This window comes from Pongo abelii, chromosome 4 (genome assembly GCF_028885655.2).
Source record: "Pongo abelii isolate AG06213 chromosome 4, NHGRI_mPonAbe1-v2.0_pri, whole genome shotgun sequence".
Taxonomy (NCBI): domain Eukaryota; kingdom Metazoa; phylum Chordata; class Mammalia; order Primates; family Hominidae; genus Pongo; species Pongo abelii.
Window position 1 is genome coordinate 189358944 of NC_071989.2, and position 14699 is coordinate 189373642.

The 14699-nt window shown below is 62.6% G+C and overlaps 1 protein-coding gene across 4 annotated transcripts in view; it reads right to left on the reverse strand.

Moving 5' to 3' along the window:
- Positions 1–14699, reverse strand: part of FLT4 (fms related receptor tyrosine kinase 4) — a 46320-nt gene that overhangs the window by 14169 nt on the left and 17452 nt on the right. For all 4 annotated transcript variants that reach the window (XM_024247110.3, XM_054556675.2, XM_054556677.2 and 1 more), the window contains exons 3-23: positions 13799–14043; positions 13469–13581; positions 13186–13348; positions 12939–13078; positions 12502–12670; positions 12099–12216; positions 9340–9494; positions 9097–9259; positions 7156–7282; positions 5962–6070; positions 4763–5125; positions 4327–4473; positions 4097–4228; positions 3830–3936; positions 3398–3533; positions 2860–2964; positions 2431–2544; positions 2167–2255; positions 1916–2066; positions 1240–1334; positions 709–831 (exon numbers count right to left, since the gene is read on the reverse strand). In XM_024247110.3, coding sequence (XP_024102878.3) covers positions 709–831; positions 1240–1334; positions 1916–2066; positions 2167–2255; positions 2431–2544; positions 2860–2964; positions 3398–3533; positions 3830–3936; positions 4097–4228; positions 4327–4473; positions 4763–5125; positions 5962–6070; positions 7156–7282; positions 9097–9259; positions 9340–9494; positions 12099–12216; positions 12502–12670; positions 12939–13078; positions 13186–13348; positions 13469–13581; positions 13799–14043 — 3064 coding nt within the window. The remainder of the gene's footprint in view (positions 1–708; positions 832–1239; positions 1335–1915; positions 2067–2166; positions 2256–2430; positions 2545–2859; positions 2965–3397; positions 3534–3829; positions 3937–4096; positions 4229–4326; positions 4474–4762; positions 5126–5961; positions 6071–7155; positions 7283–9096; positions 9260–9339; positions 9495–12098; positions 12217–12501; positions 12671–12938; positions 13079–13185; positions 13349–13468; positions 13582–13798; positions 14044–14699) is intronic.

Here is a 14699-nt window from a genome sequence, read left to right on the forward strand (position 1 = left end):
TCAACTCCCATCTCCACTTCCTTTCGGAGCACTGGGGCCCGCTGGTCAACTCCCTTCTCCGCTTCCTTTTGGAGCACTGGGGCCTGGCTGGTCAACTCCCATCTCCACTTCCTTTCGGAGCATGGGCCCCGCTGGTCAACTCCCTTCTCCACTTCCTTTCGGAGCACTGGGGCCCCCGCTGGTCAACTCCCATCTCCACTTCCTTTCGGAGCACTGGGGACCCTGCTGGTCAACTCCCATCTCCACTTCCTTTCGGAGCACTGGGGCCCGCTGGTCAACTCCCTTCTCCACTTCCGAAATCCACTTCCTTTTGGAGCACTGGGGCCCGGCTGGTCAACTCCCTTCTCCACTTCCTTTCGGAGCACTGGGGCCCCGCTTGTCAACTCCCTTCTCCACTTCCGAAATCCACTTCCTTTCGGAGCACTGGGGCCCGGCTGGTCAACTCCCTTCTCCGCTTCCTTTCGGAGCACTGGGGCCCTGCTTGTCAACTCCCATCTCCATTTCCTTGACCCAGGATGCCTAAGTTGGGGAGTGGTCACTAGGGTCCCCTGGGGGCAGGGAGTCCACCAGCAGCTGGGCACATGGCTGGCCAACCAAGGAGCTCACCTCACCCTATGCCAGCCCTCCCTCTCCTGGACAGGCAGCCTGTGGTCCCGCTCCTTCCCCTGTTCCACCCCACCTTCCCTCTCCTCAATGGCCTGCACTCACACTGCCCTTGCGGACGTAGTCAGGGTCTTTGTAGATGTCCCGGGCAAGGCCAAAGTCACAGATCTTCACCACGTCGCTTTCTGACAGCAGAATGTTCCGAGCAGCCAGGTCTCTGTGGATGCACTGGGGTGCAGAGAGGCGGAAGGGGGGCTGTCAGTGCAGGCCCCTGGGGTAATACCCACACCCGAAACTCCAGGGTGCCCAAGCAGTGGGGACCATGGGGATGCCCTGCCTGAACTGTGCTCCTTTGGGGAAGGATTTCTATCCATCTCCAGGACTCATCATGGAGAGAGCTTGTGGAATTGTGGGGACAGCAGAGAAAGTTGTGGAGTCAAACAGACTCTGCTGCTGACTAGCCAAGAGACCTTGGGAGGTCAACTCCATGTTTTGGGCAGTTTTCTCCTCTGCAAAGTGGGAGAGACACTAATGGACCACAGAACCATTGCAGGTTGAAGCCACAACCAAGCACTTCTTGGCGACTGGTGGGGATGCACCCTTTTCCCGTCTGAAGGGCCTTCAGGGGAAGCTCACCTTTCGGGAAGCCAGGAACTCCATTCCTCTGGCCACCTGGAAGCTGTAGCAGACAAGGTCTTCCAAGGTCAGTGGGCTCAGCCACAGGTCCTCAGCTGCACAGTGGAGCCAGGTGAGCTCAGGAGGCGCCTCCTCCGCGGCCTCCATCTACCCAGCCCCAGGGAACAACTAACAAGCATGTCAGCCCCTCTCCTACCCCTCAGCCTCTGGGACACCCACGTCCTACTCCCAGAGCACCCTCTCCTGCCCCTCAGTCTCTGGGACACCCACATTCTACTCCAGAGCACCCTCTCCTGCCCCTCAGCCTCTGGGACACCCACATCCTACTCCAGAGCACCCTCTCCTGCCCCTCAGCCTCTGGGACACCCACGTCCTACTCCCAGAGCAGTAAATACTGTTGCTCTGTGGGGGCTGGGCACCTGCTGCTTGGCCCTCCGCTGCCTGCCTTGCCTGCAGGGCAATCTCCTATTCAGCCTCTGATGACCCAGTCAATCGTAAAACATCTGTGTGAAAATTGTCCCCGAGGTGTCTTCCCTTCCTAAGGCAGAGCCCACTCCACACTCTCCCATGAAAGCCCCCGCTGAGGGCCCCAGGCTGGGTTACCCTAGGGTGCCTGATCATGGGATATAACCGGGCCCGTCAGGCACTAGGAAAGTGGAAGAAGCCAGGCTCTAACCTTCTTGGTCTGGAGAAGCCCGCCTCGCTCCGCCCTGGTTCTTCGAGAACCGTGCGAAGAGGACCCTGTCGCTGCTCCCTGGCCTCCTCCGATCCAGCCTGGCGAGCTCCACCATGGCGCGGAAGCGTCCGCGCTGCTCGGGAGACTTCTCCTGCGGATGCACGAAGCTGGTTCGAGGGCGCCCAGTCGTCCACCGCAGAGGCGCCTCCATTCCCCCGCCGCCCGCGGCGCCCCGCAGGCCGCCCACTCACTGCATAGGGCCTGAAGGTCTCCCGCTTGGCGCGCAGGAAGTTGGAGAGGTTGCCGTACTTGCAATACTCCACGATCACCATGAGGGGGCCTGCGGCGGGACCGGGCAGCGGCCGTGCGTTCGGAACCCAGGACGCGCTGCGGGCGCGCTCCGCGTTTGCACCCGCGCCCCCGGGGGCCTGCCAGCCCCGGCCCTGCAGCCCCTCCCGCCCGCAGCGCCCTGCGCCCAGGGTCTCGCCGTCCCAGAGGGCCGCCCCGCTCCGTACCCTTCGGCTTGGTGCACGCCCCCAGGAGGTTGACCACGTTGAGGTGGTTACCGATGTGAATTAGGATCTTGAGCTCCGACATCAGCGCGCGGTGCTCGCTGGCTGTGGCGCCCTCTGGGGGGACACGTCTCACATCGGCCCCAATCCCGGCACGTCCCCCTTCCCCGCCACTGGCCGCTTAGCTAAGGCACAGCCAGCGCTTTTGGGAGGGGGAGGGGTACCAAGGGTCCCCAGGACATCCTGCTGGCCCCACTGAGGCAGGGGGTTCAGGTGGTACCTTGGCTCTGACTCCCGCATCCTCCCTGTAGAATCTTGGATGAGACTGGCTTCCAGCCTCAGTTTCCCTTCCTGAGTTGCCGTCCCACCGGCCCACCCAGAGCTGCTGCTCCTCACCAGCTAGGCTGCCCCTTCCGCCCGCTGACCCCACACCTTTCAGCATTTTCACGGCCACGGTGTCACAGCTGCTGCCCTTGTTGATGCCGAAAGCGGAGGCTTCCACCACCTTCCCGAAGGCGCCGTAGCCGAGCACTCTCCCTGTCGGGGCAGGGAGCCAGTTGCAGGTGAGCTGTATGGGGTGAGGGTGGAGACAGGTGGGCAGCAGGGGAGCCCCGTGCAGAGGTCCAGGAGGACAGGCCTGGCAGCAGGAGGAGCGTGGGGAGCCTCTCTGCCAAACAGGAAGAGCCTGGGAGCCACGGCGGGAAGAGAGGGAGAGGCGGACAGGAAGCCGCGCATCCTCCCGGGTAGGTGTGACAGATACGCCCCGCTCAGGGTGGCAGCAGGTGACCTCAGGGAGCCTGGGAACTGGGAACCCTGGCTAAGGTTCTAGGTACCCACGCCCAGAGGGACAGGTCAGGCCAGGCGGACCTTCCTGGTGCAAGTTTTGAAAACGGAGAGATTTGGGCACTCCAGCCTGCAGCAGGTGGGTCGGGCAGGAGGTGTGGGTTGGGCAGGCTGGTGCTGGCCTCACCCAGGTGCAGCCGCTCTCGGGGGAATTCCCACTGGCTGGCGTCGTAGGACAGGTATTCGCATTGCTCCTCCAGAGGCACCTCCCCGGGGTCCATGATGATGGACAGGTAGCCCGTCTTGATGTCTGCGTGGGCCGGCTGCGGGGACGGGACAGGGAGGAGTGGGGCAGCTCACTGATTTGGCCAGACCACTGTGGCTTGGGCAGAGCTTTGCCCAGGACAGATGGGACTTCCTGCGGGGCTCTCAGTCAAGGAGGGGACAGAAAAAAAGACAGACAATCTCTGCGGGGTTGGAGCCCAGCGTGAAGGGCTGGGAGGCTTCCCAGGAAACAAGGCTGCCAGGTGAACTAGGGCGGGCACCTTATTCTTTATCTTAAGGGCGGCCAGGGTGGGGAAGGCCTGAGAGAGACTCCATCAGGAGCGGGGACACTCACCCTCCTCATGTTACAGAAGATGAGGAGGAGGAGGACCCAGAAGAAGACAGCGATGACGCCGGTACCGACAAGGATCACGATCTCCATGCTGCCTTTATCCTCGGAGCCTGCGTGGGCAGAAAGGGGCCGGCGTGTGTGTGTGTGCGTGGAAGAGCGTGCACCTGCAGGCAGCGCCCCTTCTGGTGGGCACGACTTGCCCGAGGTGGCCACAAGAAAGCGTTGACTGGGGACGGGAAGGGAGTTAAGGGGTGCAGGCTGAGGCCAGACCTTCCACGGCCACGCTGGCGGAGGAGTTGACGCAGCCCTTGGCGTTGCACACGCTGCACAGATAGCGTCCCGCATCCTCCTCGCGCACGCGCTGGATGCTCAGCTTCTGGTTGGAGTCCGCCAAGTCGACTCCTGCAGGGGATGGGGTGGAGGTGCAGGTCCACCTGGGTTTGGGATCGTTGGCCTCGCGGGCCTCCGGACCTGCCCTTCGCCCGGGCCACCCTCCCTACCAGACTTTTCCTCCAGCAGCCTCTCGTCTTTGTACCACACGATGCTGGGCGCGTGCGCTCCGGCCACCAAGCACTGCATCTCCAGTGAGTCGCTCACGTTCACCAGGAGATCGGTCAAGTTCTGCGTGAGCCGAGGGGCTTCCAGGGCTGGAAGCAGAGGTCGAGAGGGAGCTAAGTGGAGCTGCACTTAGCAGGAGGACCCTCTTTGGGCTGGGAACAGAGGTAGAAAAGGATCCCTGGAAGCTGGACTTAGGGGTTGTGCGGCGGGCAGGAGCGCGGCGCGCCTCCGCAGCGGGAGGCGGATAGTCAGGAGGGCGCGCTCCTGCAGGCCAGGGCTGTGAACAGACCTCCCAGGGGCGAGCCACGCCGGGGCAAAGGCAGAGGCAGCTACTGCTGGAAGAAAGCGCGTCCCCGCCCTCCCCGCGGCCAGCCTCACCCTGCACCGACAGGTACTTCTTGTGGCAGTGCTTGTCATGGCTGCGCCGGTCTTGCACTTCGCACACATAGTGGCCCTCGTGCTCGGGCGCGACGCGGGGGATACTCAGGCTGAGCGTGGCGTGGCGCGCCCCAGGCGCCACCTCCTCCAGGCTGGCGGCCAGAGGGGTGGCGAACAGATGTACGTTCTTGCAGTCTAGCAGCAGCGGGTTCCCGTGCGCATCGTGCAGCGTGGACAGGTTGAGGCGGTACCAGCGCAGATGCTCATACTTGTAGCTGTCGGCTTGGCAGCTCAGGAGCACGGGCTGGCCCTCTAGTAGTTCCTCGGATGGCTTGGATTCGATGCTGAAGCCGTCGGGGATGGCTGTGGAGGGAGGAAGAAGCCCTGTGGCACTGCCCTGGGAGTTTGCTCCCCCATCCACCTGCCGCCCCGGGGTCTCCTCCTGTCTCCCTCCCTCTCTCTCTCTCCTGGAGGAGCCCCAGCTGGACTGCTTGCCCCCCACCCCCCTCCCCCCACCAAAAGCCCAGGTCATCGGGAGTTCCTTGTCACCACTCAGTGGGACTTGAGTCCTCATTCTCTCTTGAAGCTTGCCACGCCCCACCCCATGCTCAGCCTGAAACAATGTGTTCCCTGGCTTTTCCCAGTGCCGTGCACCCACTTCCTCTTCTCTCTGGTCACTTCTGGTCAGGCTCCTGTAGCCCCCCAGCCCCCAGGTGTTCTTTTGGGCTCCATCTCTCTGCTGGTGCCCTGATCTACATCTCTCTGCTGGTGCCCTGATCCACATTCTGGGACCCAGTGACGTCTGCTCCTGGGCTCAGCTCTCCTGAGGTCACTAGCACATTTGAAAATCTGAGTAAACCACAGACCTTCTCCCCAGAGCAAAATTCACACGAGTCACAGGGTCTCAGGGCTTGGGAAGGGGAGGGTGGGAGTGGGTATAGCTAGGAGGAGCTGCAGTGAGCCAAGGACATCCTTGAGGGAGGAGCCCCAGGGTTGGGGACAGAGGATGCCATTCCATCCCAGTGCGCCAGCGCCCAGGCCCTGTGCTGGTGACCCTCAAATCTATTTTTCCTGTCTACAACTGGTAGGCCTTGGATCTCTCTCCTGGGTGTCCCACGGACCCCAGAAACTCAATGAGCCCAAACCTGCCCCCTCCTGACCCTGTACCCAGGCCTGCCCACCCTGGTCTGGTTACTCACTGGTCACATAGAAGTAGATGAGCCGCTCATCCTGGCCCACCTTGTTGGAGACCACACACTTGTACATGGCGGACACGTTGGCATTCTGGATCACCAGCTTGCTCACAGTCTGGGAGAGCACAGGCACAAGGATCCATTTCCTGCCCAAGTTCTCCCAACCTGGGCCCTCTCTTTCTGCAAGGAGGTCGCTGTGCCCACCCGTCATGGGGGAAACTGAGGCTTTGGGCTGGAGAAGACCAAAACTCACAGGACCAGGGATGGTGAGGCAGAGGAGAGAAGGCCCCTGGGCAGCAGAGAGAGGCAGCTGCCCAGAAAAGTCAAGGGACAGTGTATGGACTGCTGGCCTAGGCTGCAGTGACGTCAGAGGGCAGCCTTTGGCAGGACCAGAGAGACCTCTGGCCGTGGCTGTGTTGAGGGGGCCCAGGGTCAGTGCAAGCCAGAGTGAGAATTCAGGCTGGGTCACAGCAAAGGCCAGTCACTTCTGGATGGGGTCAGGCCCAATCCAGTTGCTGCTTGCTGAGATCCTCGTGAGATGGCCTCCTCAGCCCAGGACTGTCCTCAGCAGCAATCCCTAGGTCCAGGGTTGTTGAGAGGGGTGGGGATGGCTCCCAGAAGGACTGAGGCCTCAGGGATTAGGAAGCCTGAGACATGGGAGGAGAGAGGGCCACAGGCCCTGCCTACCCTCCAAAGACCCCCGCCCCCACCCCATCCCCAGCTGGGCACTTCCTGTCCAGGACTGGAACAGGAAGAGGCTCTGGAGGTGTGTAGGAAAACAGGAAGTGACTGGAGGAAGTAGGTGCCTTTGTTCAGTACCCCCTTCTCGGCGTTGCCCCCAGGCTGCGCCAGCGGCTCAGCAGCCCTCTGTGCAGACCTGGTCAGTCTCCAGCCCTGTCCCCTCCTGGTCCTGGGGCCTGTGGGCCTCAGGGGCTCATGGCCTGGCCAGGTGGCCTTGCATCTCAGCTTTCTTGTCTGGGAAGCCGCCAGAGGTCCGCCCTCCATCACAAAGCCGGAGGTTGGCCCTCTGCCCTTTCTGCAGGCAGGGTGGCCGAGGCCTACAGACTGCAGGAAGGTCACCCGCTCTCGGCTCCTCTGCCCAGCACTCTGGAAGCCAGGTGGAAACCACATGGCAGTAGTGGCCTCTCTCTCCTCCCTTCTCCTTCTCCCTGGGCACTCAGCAGCGCGGCTGGCCTGTACCTTATTCTTTCCCTCCACAAACTCGGTCCAGGTGTCCAGGCTCTCGATGGGGTTCACGGCATCCTGCGTGGTCACCACCCTCCAGTCGCGGCACTGTGGCATGAGGTCTCGCTGCTGCCGCCGCCGGCTGCCAGGACCAGGAGAGGCAAGGGCAGGTCAGGGATACAGGTAGGAACGGCCCACTTGGGGGACGGGCTCAAGCCCTTATCATACCCAGTCACCTTCTCATATGGGGTGGTGGGCGAGGCTGGCGCTGGGGCCTGGGTGAGGGAGATGGGAAAGGGACTTTGTTTCTTTTTTTTTTTTTTAGATGGAGTTTCACTCTCGTTGCCCAGGCTGAACTGCAATAGCACGATCTCGGCTCACCGAAACCTCCGCCTCCTGGGTTCAAGCGATTCTCCTGCCTCAGCCTCCCAAGTAGCTGGGATTATAGGCATGTGCCACCACGCCCGGCTATTTTTTTTTGTATTTTCACTAGAGTCGGGGTTTCTCCATGTTGGTCAGCTGGTCTCGAACTCCTGACCTCAGGTGATTCGTCTGCCTTGGCCTCCCAAAGCGCTGGGATTACAGGCGTGAGCCACCAAGCTCGGCCTGTTTCTGGAGCTCTGTCTCCCACCCTTCAGGCTCAGGACCCGGCAACCCGCCCTACACAGGCTGCCAACACCACCTTCCTGTGCCCACTGTCCCTCAGGCACATGGGCACTCTGTCCCGCTTCTCTGTGCCCCTTCCTGCAGAGGCCACCTGGGATCTGCCCGCATGGCTGCAGGCGCAGCACAGTCCCATGCTGCCCCAGGAGGCATCTCTGTCCAGCCTCTCCCTCTCAGGAGCTGCGGCCACCCTCTGGGCTGGGTGTGCATCCCCAGCAACCTTGGCCTCCTGCCAGGACTGGGGGGGTGGTCTCAGGGCCCAAAGGGAGGCTCATATCTGCCCCTGTGGAGGAGCCGAGCAGGGACCCCCCCGAAGGGCTCCATCACTTGGCACAGAGCATAAAGGTGGCACACCCAGAAGGAAGGACATTTGGAGGTGCTGGCAGTGAGCTGCAGGCCACATGATCTAGAAGAATACCTATGAACCTTGGACATTTGGGGCCGGCTTAGGCCACCCCTACTGAGCCTCCCCCACTGACCACACCAGAGCCACAGCCAGTGGGGCTACCCTCATCTCCCATGTAGGTTCCCAGCTCCCAGCCCGCCCCAGTTTGACACTAGGAATCTCTTCCTAAAAGGCAAACCTGAGCCATGTCTCCACTTCTCAATACCCTTCGCTGGCTCCCTAGTGCCTTCAAGCCCTGCCCACCGGGGCGTCCTCCTCTCACCCCCTGCTTGTCTAAATATCCTGCGCAGCCCATCTGTCCTGCTGGCATCCCGCTCAGTGGAGGGGAGCATGGCTCAGCAGATGGGTGGGTCCTGTTGCTTACAGCTGTGCCCCTGGGAAAGCCGCCTCCCTTCTCTGACCGTTTCCCTGTCTATGAGGGCGTGTGAGTGCTGCACAGATGAGCTGAGGCCCATGAGCACACATGGTGTGCCGTGGGGCTCACTGCAACCATCCCAGGGGCTCAGTTAACACCCTCCCAGGTCCCCGCCCCGCTGGAGGTGTCCTGCTGGGTGCCCAGAGACACATGCTTCCTTCTCCCTCCAGATGATGCAATTACGTGTCCAGAGGTCTTCACTCTTGAGGGAGGTGGGTGGGGGCCAGACCCATCCTGTGTCCAGCTTGGCCAGCTGGTGGAGGATGGGTGCAAGGGAAGCTCTGAGCCTCACTCAGGCGAGGTGAGGCCAGGGATTGGCTATAGCTGAAGGTAAGGTTCAAGTTCAGAGCAGGGCCCTGGGAAGGGTTACAGGGAAGGCCTGGGCAGTGAGGGGTGCTGTAAAGGAGGTTCCTCATGGCTGAGGCTGGGGGCTGTGGCTGTGCAGGGGACCTGAGGCTGCAGCTGTACTCACAGACTACGCTGGGCAAACATCTTGCAGGGTGTCCAGGGCCGCCAGTGCCACTGGATGCTGAGAGGCAGGGGCACCCCGTAGGCCGTGCAGGTGAGGGCCTGGCGGCTGTGACGCGAGTAGATGCTGGGGGAGGAGGCCTCCTTCTCGTGTATCTGGGGGGGCACTGTGGGCACAGCAGATGGCCGGTCAGCTGGCCTCCAATGCCAGGCTGCCCACCCGTGCGCTCTCCCGTCCCTGGCCTACCATTCACCACCAGCTCCAGGCTGATGTTGCGCCTCAGGCCAGCAGCGGAGTTCCACAAGGCGAGGGTGTAGGTGCCCGTGCTGGCCTCTGTCACCTCCTTGAGCACCAGGGCATGTGGACTGTGGCGCCCGGACAGCGCCTTTCCATCCTTGTACCTGGCCAGGGAAGGGAGGTCAGGGCCCATACAGATCCCACCTCAGCCCCAACCTCATGCTGGCACCCCCACCCTGAATACAGTTGGGAGGAGGGAGGAGCTGGCAGGAGTGCAGGGTAGGGCGGGGAACACTGGTCTGCAAGGGGATGGTCTAAGTCCCTGGAGATGGTCTCCAGGCCGTATCTGCCAGGTGTGACAACCGTGTCAGGCGGCCGGCTCAGGCATTGGTCACTGAGGTCTGCCGTAGCACCTCCTGCCTTGCCCCAAAGCCTCTGTAATCTCTCCACAAGTAGCGAGATGACCACGTCACTGCTGGGGCAGCCGCCTTCTCTCTCCCCGCCTTTGGCTGCAGACAGCCTTCTTCAGCCAGGCTTGCCCAGCCCAGCCCAGGAGGGTCCCACACATCTGGCTCCTCCACCCAGCTGGGCATGGCCTGGAGACCCCGTCCTCTTTCTTACAGACATCTGAAGGAGTGGAGGTGCAGTCCCCGCAAGCACAATCTAGCTCCTTGACATGTGTGTGTCCCCTCCAGACACGTGGGCTTCTTGCTGCCCACACCCCGCCCCAAGGCCTGGCTCTCACTGCCTGCCTCGCTGGGACACTCATTTCTGTAGCCAGGAATCTGCAGGGCTCCCTGCCTCCTTCATTTGGGTGGGGGTGTGCAGCCTTCCTGACTGTCCTATGCTGTTGACTGCCCATCGTCCCCGTGGGCTGGGAGCCCCACGAGGGCAGTGCTGCCTCCTGCAGAGTTGTGCCCAGCTCCCTACATGTGTGCTGCACACGTGAGGAAGCAGACGCCTCAGCTCCCGAGGGTGTGCTGGGGCCCCTGCAGCCACCTGTCTCTGGCCTGGACTCTGTATGGAGATGCTCCTCCTTCGGACAGGTGCCTGCCCCTGGTGCTGGGTGTGGCAGGCCAGAGACACACCATGGTGTGGCCCGGGAGAGGCAGAGCCCTCGGGCAGAGACCAACAGAGAAGGGGAGGCAGAGGCCCATTCTCAACTTGGACATCACAGCAGGGACCCGGGGGGAGTGCCTGGCCTGGGGTCGCAGAGTGAGGCAGGACAGGGCAGGGGCGGAACCGAGGTGGCGCTGTCTGCATGGCTCTGGTCCTGAGTCGGCCACTTGCCGGATCTGAGACCCCTTCATTGCCTCAGTGGAGGAGATGACATGCACCTTGCAGCTGTCGTGAGGCTTAACCCGGACAGTGACAGCAGCGTGCTGGACACACCGCGGGTGCTTCGGAAGCCAAGGACCAGCCCATCTGTGTGTTTGCTAGACCGTCCACCCAGTCAGTGCTCGCCCATCCTGTAATGGTGCCATACGAAGGGTGGGTACCGCAGGAAGGGTGGGTGGCTGCCATAGGAAGAGGGCCAGATGTGGCAGGAGTGATCCAGTGGAAAGCTGTTCTGAGAGGCAGCTGCCTGAGGATTGGGTAGGCCCTGGACGCAATAGAGCTGCCACCTGCCCAGAGCAGGCTCAGTAATGGTGGCCTTGGAGGGCAGGGGACAGGGCCCAGGGGTGTCCACGAGCTGTACCTGTGAGTGAGGCTCCAGGATCTGGCAGCGCCCTCAGGACTCTGCCCCAAGGGCCTTGGCACTGACCAGGTGCCTTGGATGGACACCGAAGTCTGCGTCCTCAGTGGGAGGGTCACACTGGGCTCAGGGCCAGGACACCCTGGGCCTTCCATCCCAGGAGAGATGAGCCCCCATCCAGTGCAAGGGGCCCTGGCTGAGGAAACCCTGGAACTCTGCTTGCCCAGCTCCAGGAAAAGTTACCCTGCCAGGAGGGAGGTGCCCAGGCTGAAGAGGAGGCTCCTGGGCCAGCTCAGTGCAGACACCCCTCCTGGGGACTTGGCGATCAGTTAGGAATACGCTTTCCTGACTTCTGCTTCCTCGTCTATGCAACGGGGCCTCAAAGTGTGACTGACTGTGGGTGAGCCATGTGCATGACTCAGACGGCCTGAGGATGTGTTTGTGAGGGGTGCCATGACCCCCCAGAGCCTGCAGGGAGTAGCCAGCGGAGGCAGAGCCACCCCTGAGGCTTCCCTTCCCTGGGCCTCAGCACACTGCAGGGTATCCTCACTCAGCTTGCAGATCAGGGATCCAGCAGCCTGTCGGCCTCCTGGAAGCTCTCTCGCTCGCTGCCGTGCAGCACGGGCCCAGCCCAGGCAATCTGTCAATTCCCTGTGGCATCTCCAAATTTTTGGACAGAAGGGTCCTGGGAGAGGCAGCCTCGCAAAAGGAGGCATAGGGAACGCTAAGCCATTGCTGCAGGGCAGGCCCTGGAGACTCTGCAGGGCAGAGAGGGGTCCAGCGGTCAGGAGGCAGTTAGGACAAGCCCCTCGCTGTACCCACCACACCCACATGTGACAGAAGGCTGGTATTGAAACCTTTCACAGTGTGGCAGGAACAGACAGACCTTCCATCTGAAATATCGCATTATGGGCGGGTTCCCTTGGGGGGGTCTCCTGAGAGAGGCCCCCCCATGCCTGGTCTCCGTGGGCGGGTCCTGACGGGGAGGACGCTGCCCGTCTTCCCCCATGGTCTGTTTTGCCCCTGGGCTTGGAGGGGTAGCGGCGGGGTCGGGGGGAGCCAGGACTGTTACCACTGGAACTCGGGCGGGGGGTACGCTGCCAGCTTCACGGGCAGCTTCACCAGCTCGTCTCCTGCCGTGGCCTCCAGGATGGGTCCTTTGAGCCACTCGACGTTGATGAAGGGCTTTTCTGCCAGACAGGAGAAGTCACTGTAAATCCAGAACTGACCCGTGGTGGACTGACCAGGGACTGCCCCCACGGCCCCTGCAACCCCGGCAGCCGGACACCCGCAGACTGGGGCTGGCCATGCCACCCGGTGCAGGAGCTGGGCAGCTCCTCTGCTCATGGCCCTCCCTTCCTTCTGACTGGACTCCTGAGTGCTCAAGTGCACCGTGAGCTCTGGGCCCAGGCCCACAGGGCACAAGGACCCTTGTTTCCCAGGCTTGATGGCACCTGACCCACCCCAGGCCATACCATGCACAATGACCTCGGTGCTCTCCCGAAATCGCTGGATGCCGTTGTTGGCCTCGCACACATACGAGCCCAGGTCGTGCTGGCTGACGTTGTGGATGGTCAGGATGCTGGAGAGTTCTGTGTGGGTCTGCTGGGAGCGTCGCTCGGGCACCCACTTACCCCGCTCTGCCTGCCCACACCCAGGGAAGCCCCGCGTCAGCAGGCGGGCTCCTGCACAGCTACCCCACCAAAGGCACACCTCCCAGCCCAGCCAGTGGTGGCTGCAGAAGCCTTGGACCCAGGCCCTGAGTTTTCTTTGGGTGGAACACTTGCCAATCAGACTGGGGCCCCTGGGGCAGGCCTGGGTCCGCACATCCTCCACACGGAGGCCCAGTGTGTGCTGGACAGTCACAGGGACTCCTGGGGACAGGACAGCCTGGCAGGGCTGCTGACCTCACCTGCTTCCCCGGGTAGTCCCAGTCAAAGGTGACACCCGAGTTGAACTCAGCCCACACGGTGCAGTTCAGGACCAGCTTCTCCCCTACCAGCAGCTCCAGCGACTTCCTGGGCAACAGCTGGATGTCATAGAGCTCGTTGCCTGTTGACACGCACACAGTGACTCCCACGCCCTCACAGGACGACACCCACTGAGGCCAGCGAGGCAGTGACAGCCCCGTTACTGTGAATGGGGCACAGCCCTGTTACCTGTGATGTGTACCAGGAAGGGGTTGGAAAGGAAGTCCCGGTCCCCCCAGGTGGTCTCGCACTGCAGGTACAGGGCGTCGCGCAGCAGCGGTGTGGACACCAGCATGCCCCGCCGGTCGTCCCACACCACCTCCTGCCCGTCTGGCCACAGCACCGAGCTTTGCTGGAGGGACAAGGCCACCATCATTGCCCAGCTGCCCCCTTGCTCCTGGCCAGACGGGCGGCCGCACTTCCCAGGGGTGGGATGGGAGGGTCGGATGCTGGGGTTGGGGTGGGGCCGTACCGAGCGCAGCGTGACATTGAGGCCGGGGATGGACACCAGACAGGGCACCCACATGGCGTCCTTCCTGTTGACCAAGAGCGTGTCAGGCTTGTTGATGAATGGCTGCTCAAAGTCTATAGAGAGGGAGCGAGGTGTTGGGGAAGGGACGTGGCGGCCAGGCTGGGGGAGGGCTCCACGGGGCTGGGCGGTGCTGGTCCTGAACCAGCCACCCGCTGGAGCAGGTAGGGCCCGGTTCTCTGCTCCTGCCAGCCCAGGGTCCACAGGCTGGGGGCGGTGTGGGCCCCAGCTGCCCGGGACCCTGCCCCAGCCTGGCCTGCCTCCAAGTCTCACCTCTCACGAACACGTAGGAGCTGGCAGCCGTGGTGCCCTCGATGCGGGCCTTGATGTACTTGTAGTAGCAGACGTAGCTGCCTGTGTCGTTGGCGTGCACCTCGCGCAGCAGCAACACCTTGCAGTAGGGCCTGGCGTCTGTGCCCTCGCAGTCTCGCACCACCCCCGTGTCCTCGCTGTCCTTGTCCCCAGTGGCTGGTGCCTCCTGAGCTCCTGGCCAGGCCCACTCGAGGGGGTGCTGTCCCCTAGCAGAGGACAGGAGTGGTCAGGTGGGCCCCAGCGGAGGACAGGAGTGGCCAGGTGGGCCCCAGGGCAGCCCATGGGGACTGTCCCTGAGGAGCCTCCCTCAGGCCGAGCCTCACCAGGTTTGTCTTACCCGGAGCATGGAACTGCCCAGGGTTTGGGTGCACACTACAGACCCTGCCCAGGGCAGGGCACTCCTTGACCCCCGGGCCTCTACCGGGCTCCCAGGGCTGGCCTGCGGACAAGCACAGGCCTTGGATCACAGCTGGGAAGGTGGGGAGGTGCCATCTCTGGGGCCCCAGTGGGTGGCTCCCAGGGTGGCTGGGAGTGGGTGCAGATGACCTGGGAGGTGGCCTGGGGTCAGTGTTAGGTGTCAGGAGTGGGATGCAGGGTGATGAGGCCCTCATACGAAATACTGATGGCGGGGGCCGGGCGCCGTGGCTCACGCCTGTAATCCCAGCACTTTGGGAGGCCAAGGCAGGCGGATCACGAAGTCAGGAGATCGAGACCATCCTGGCTAACACGATGAAACCCCATCTCTACTAAAAATACCAAAAAAATTAGCCGGGCGTGGTGGCGGGCACCTGTAGTCCCAGCTACTCGGGAGGCTGAGGCAGGAGAATGGCGTGAACCCGGGAGGCGGAGGTTGCAGTGAGCG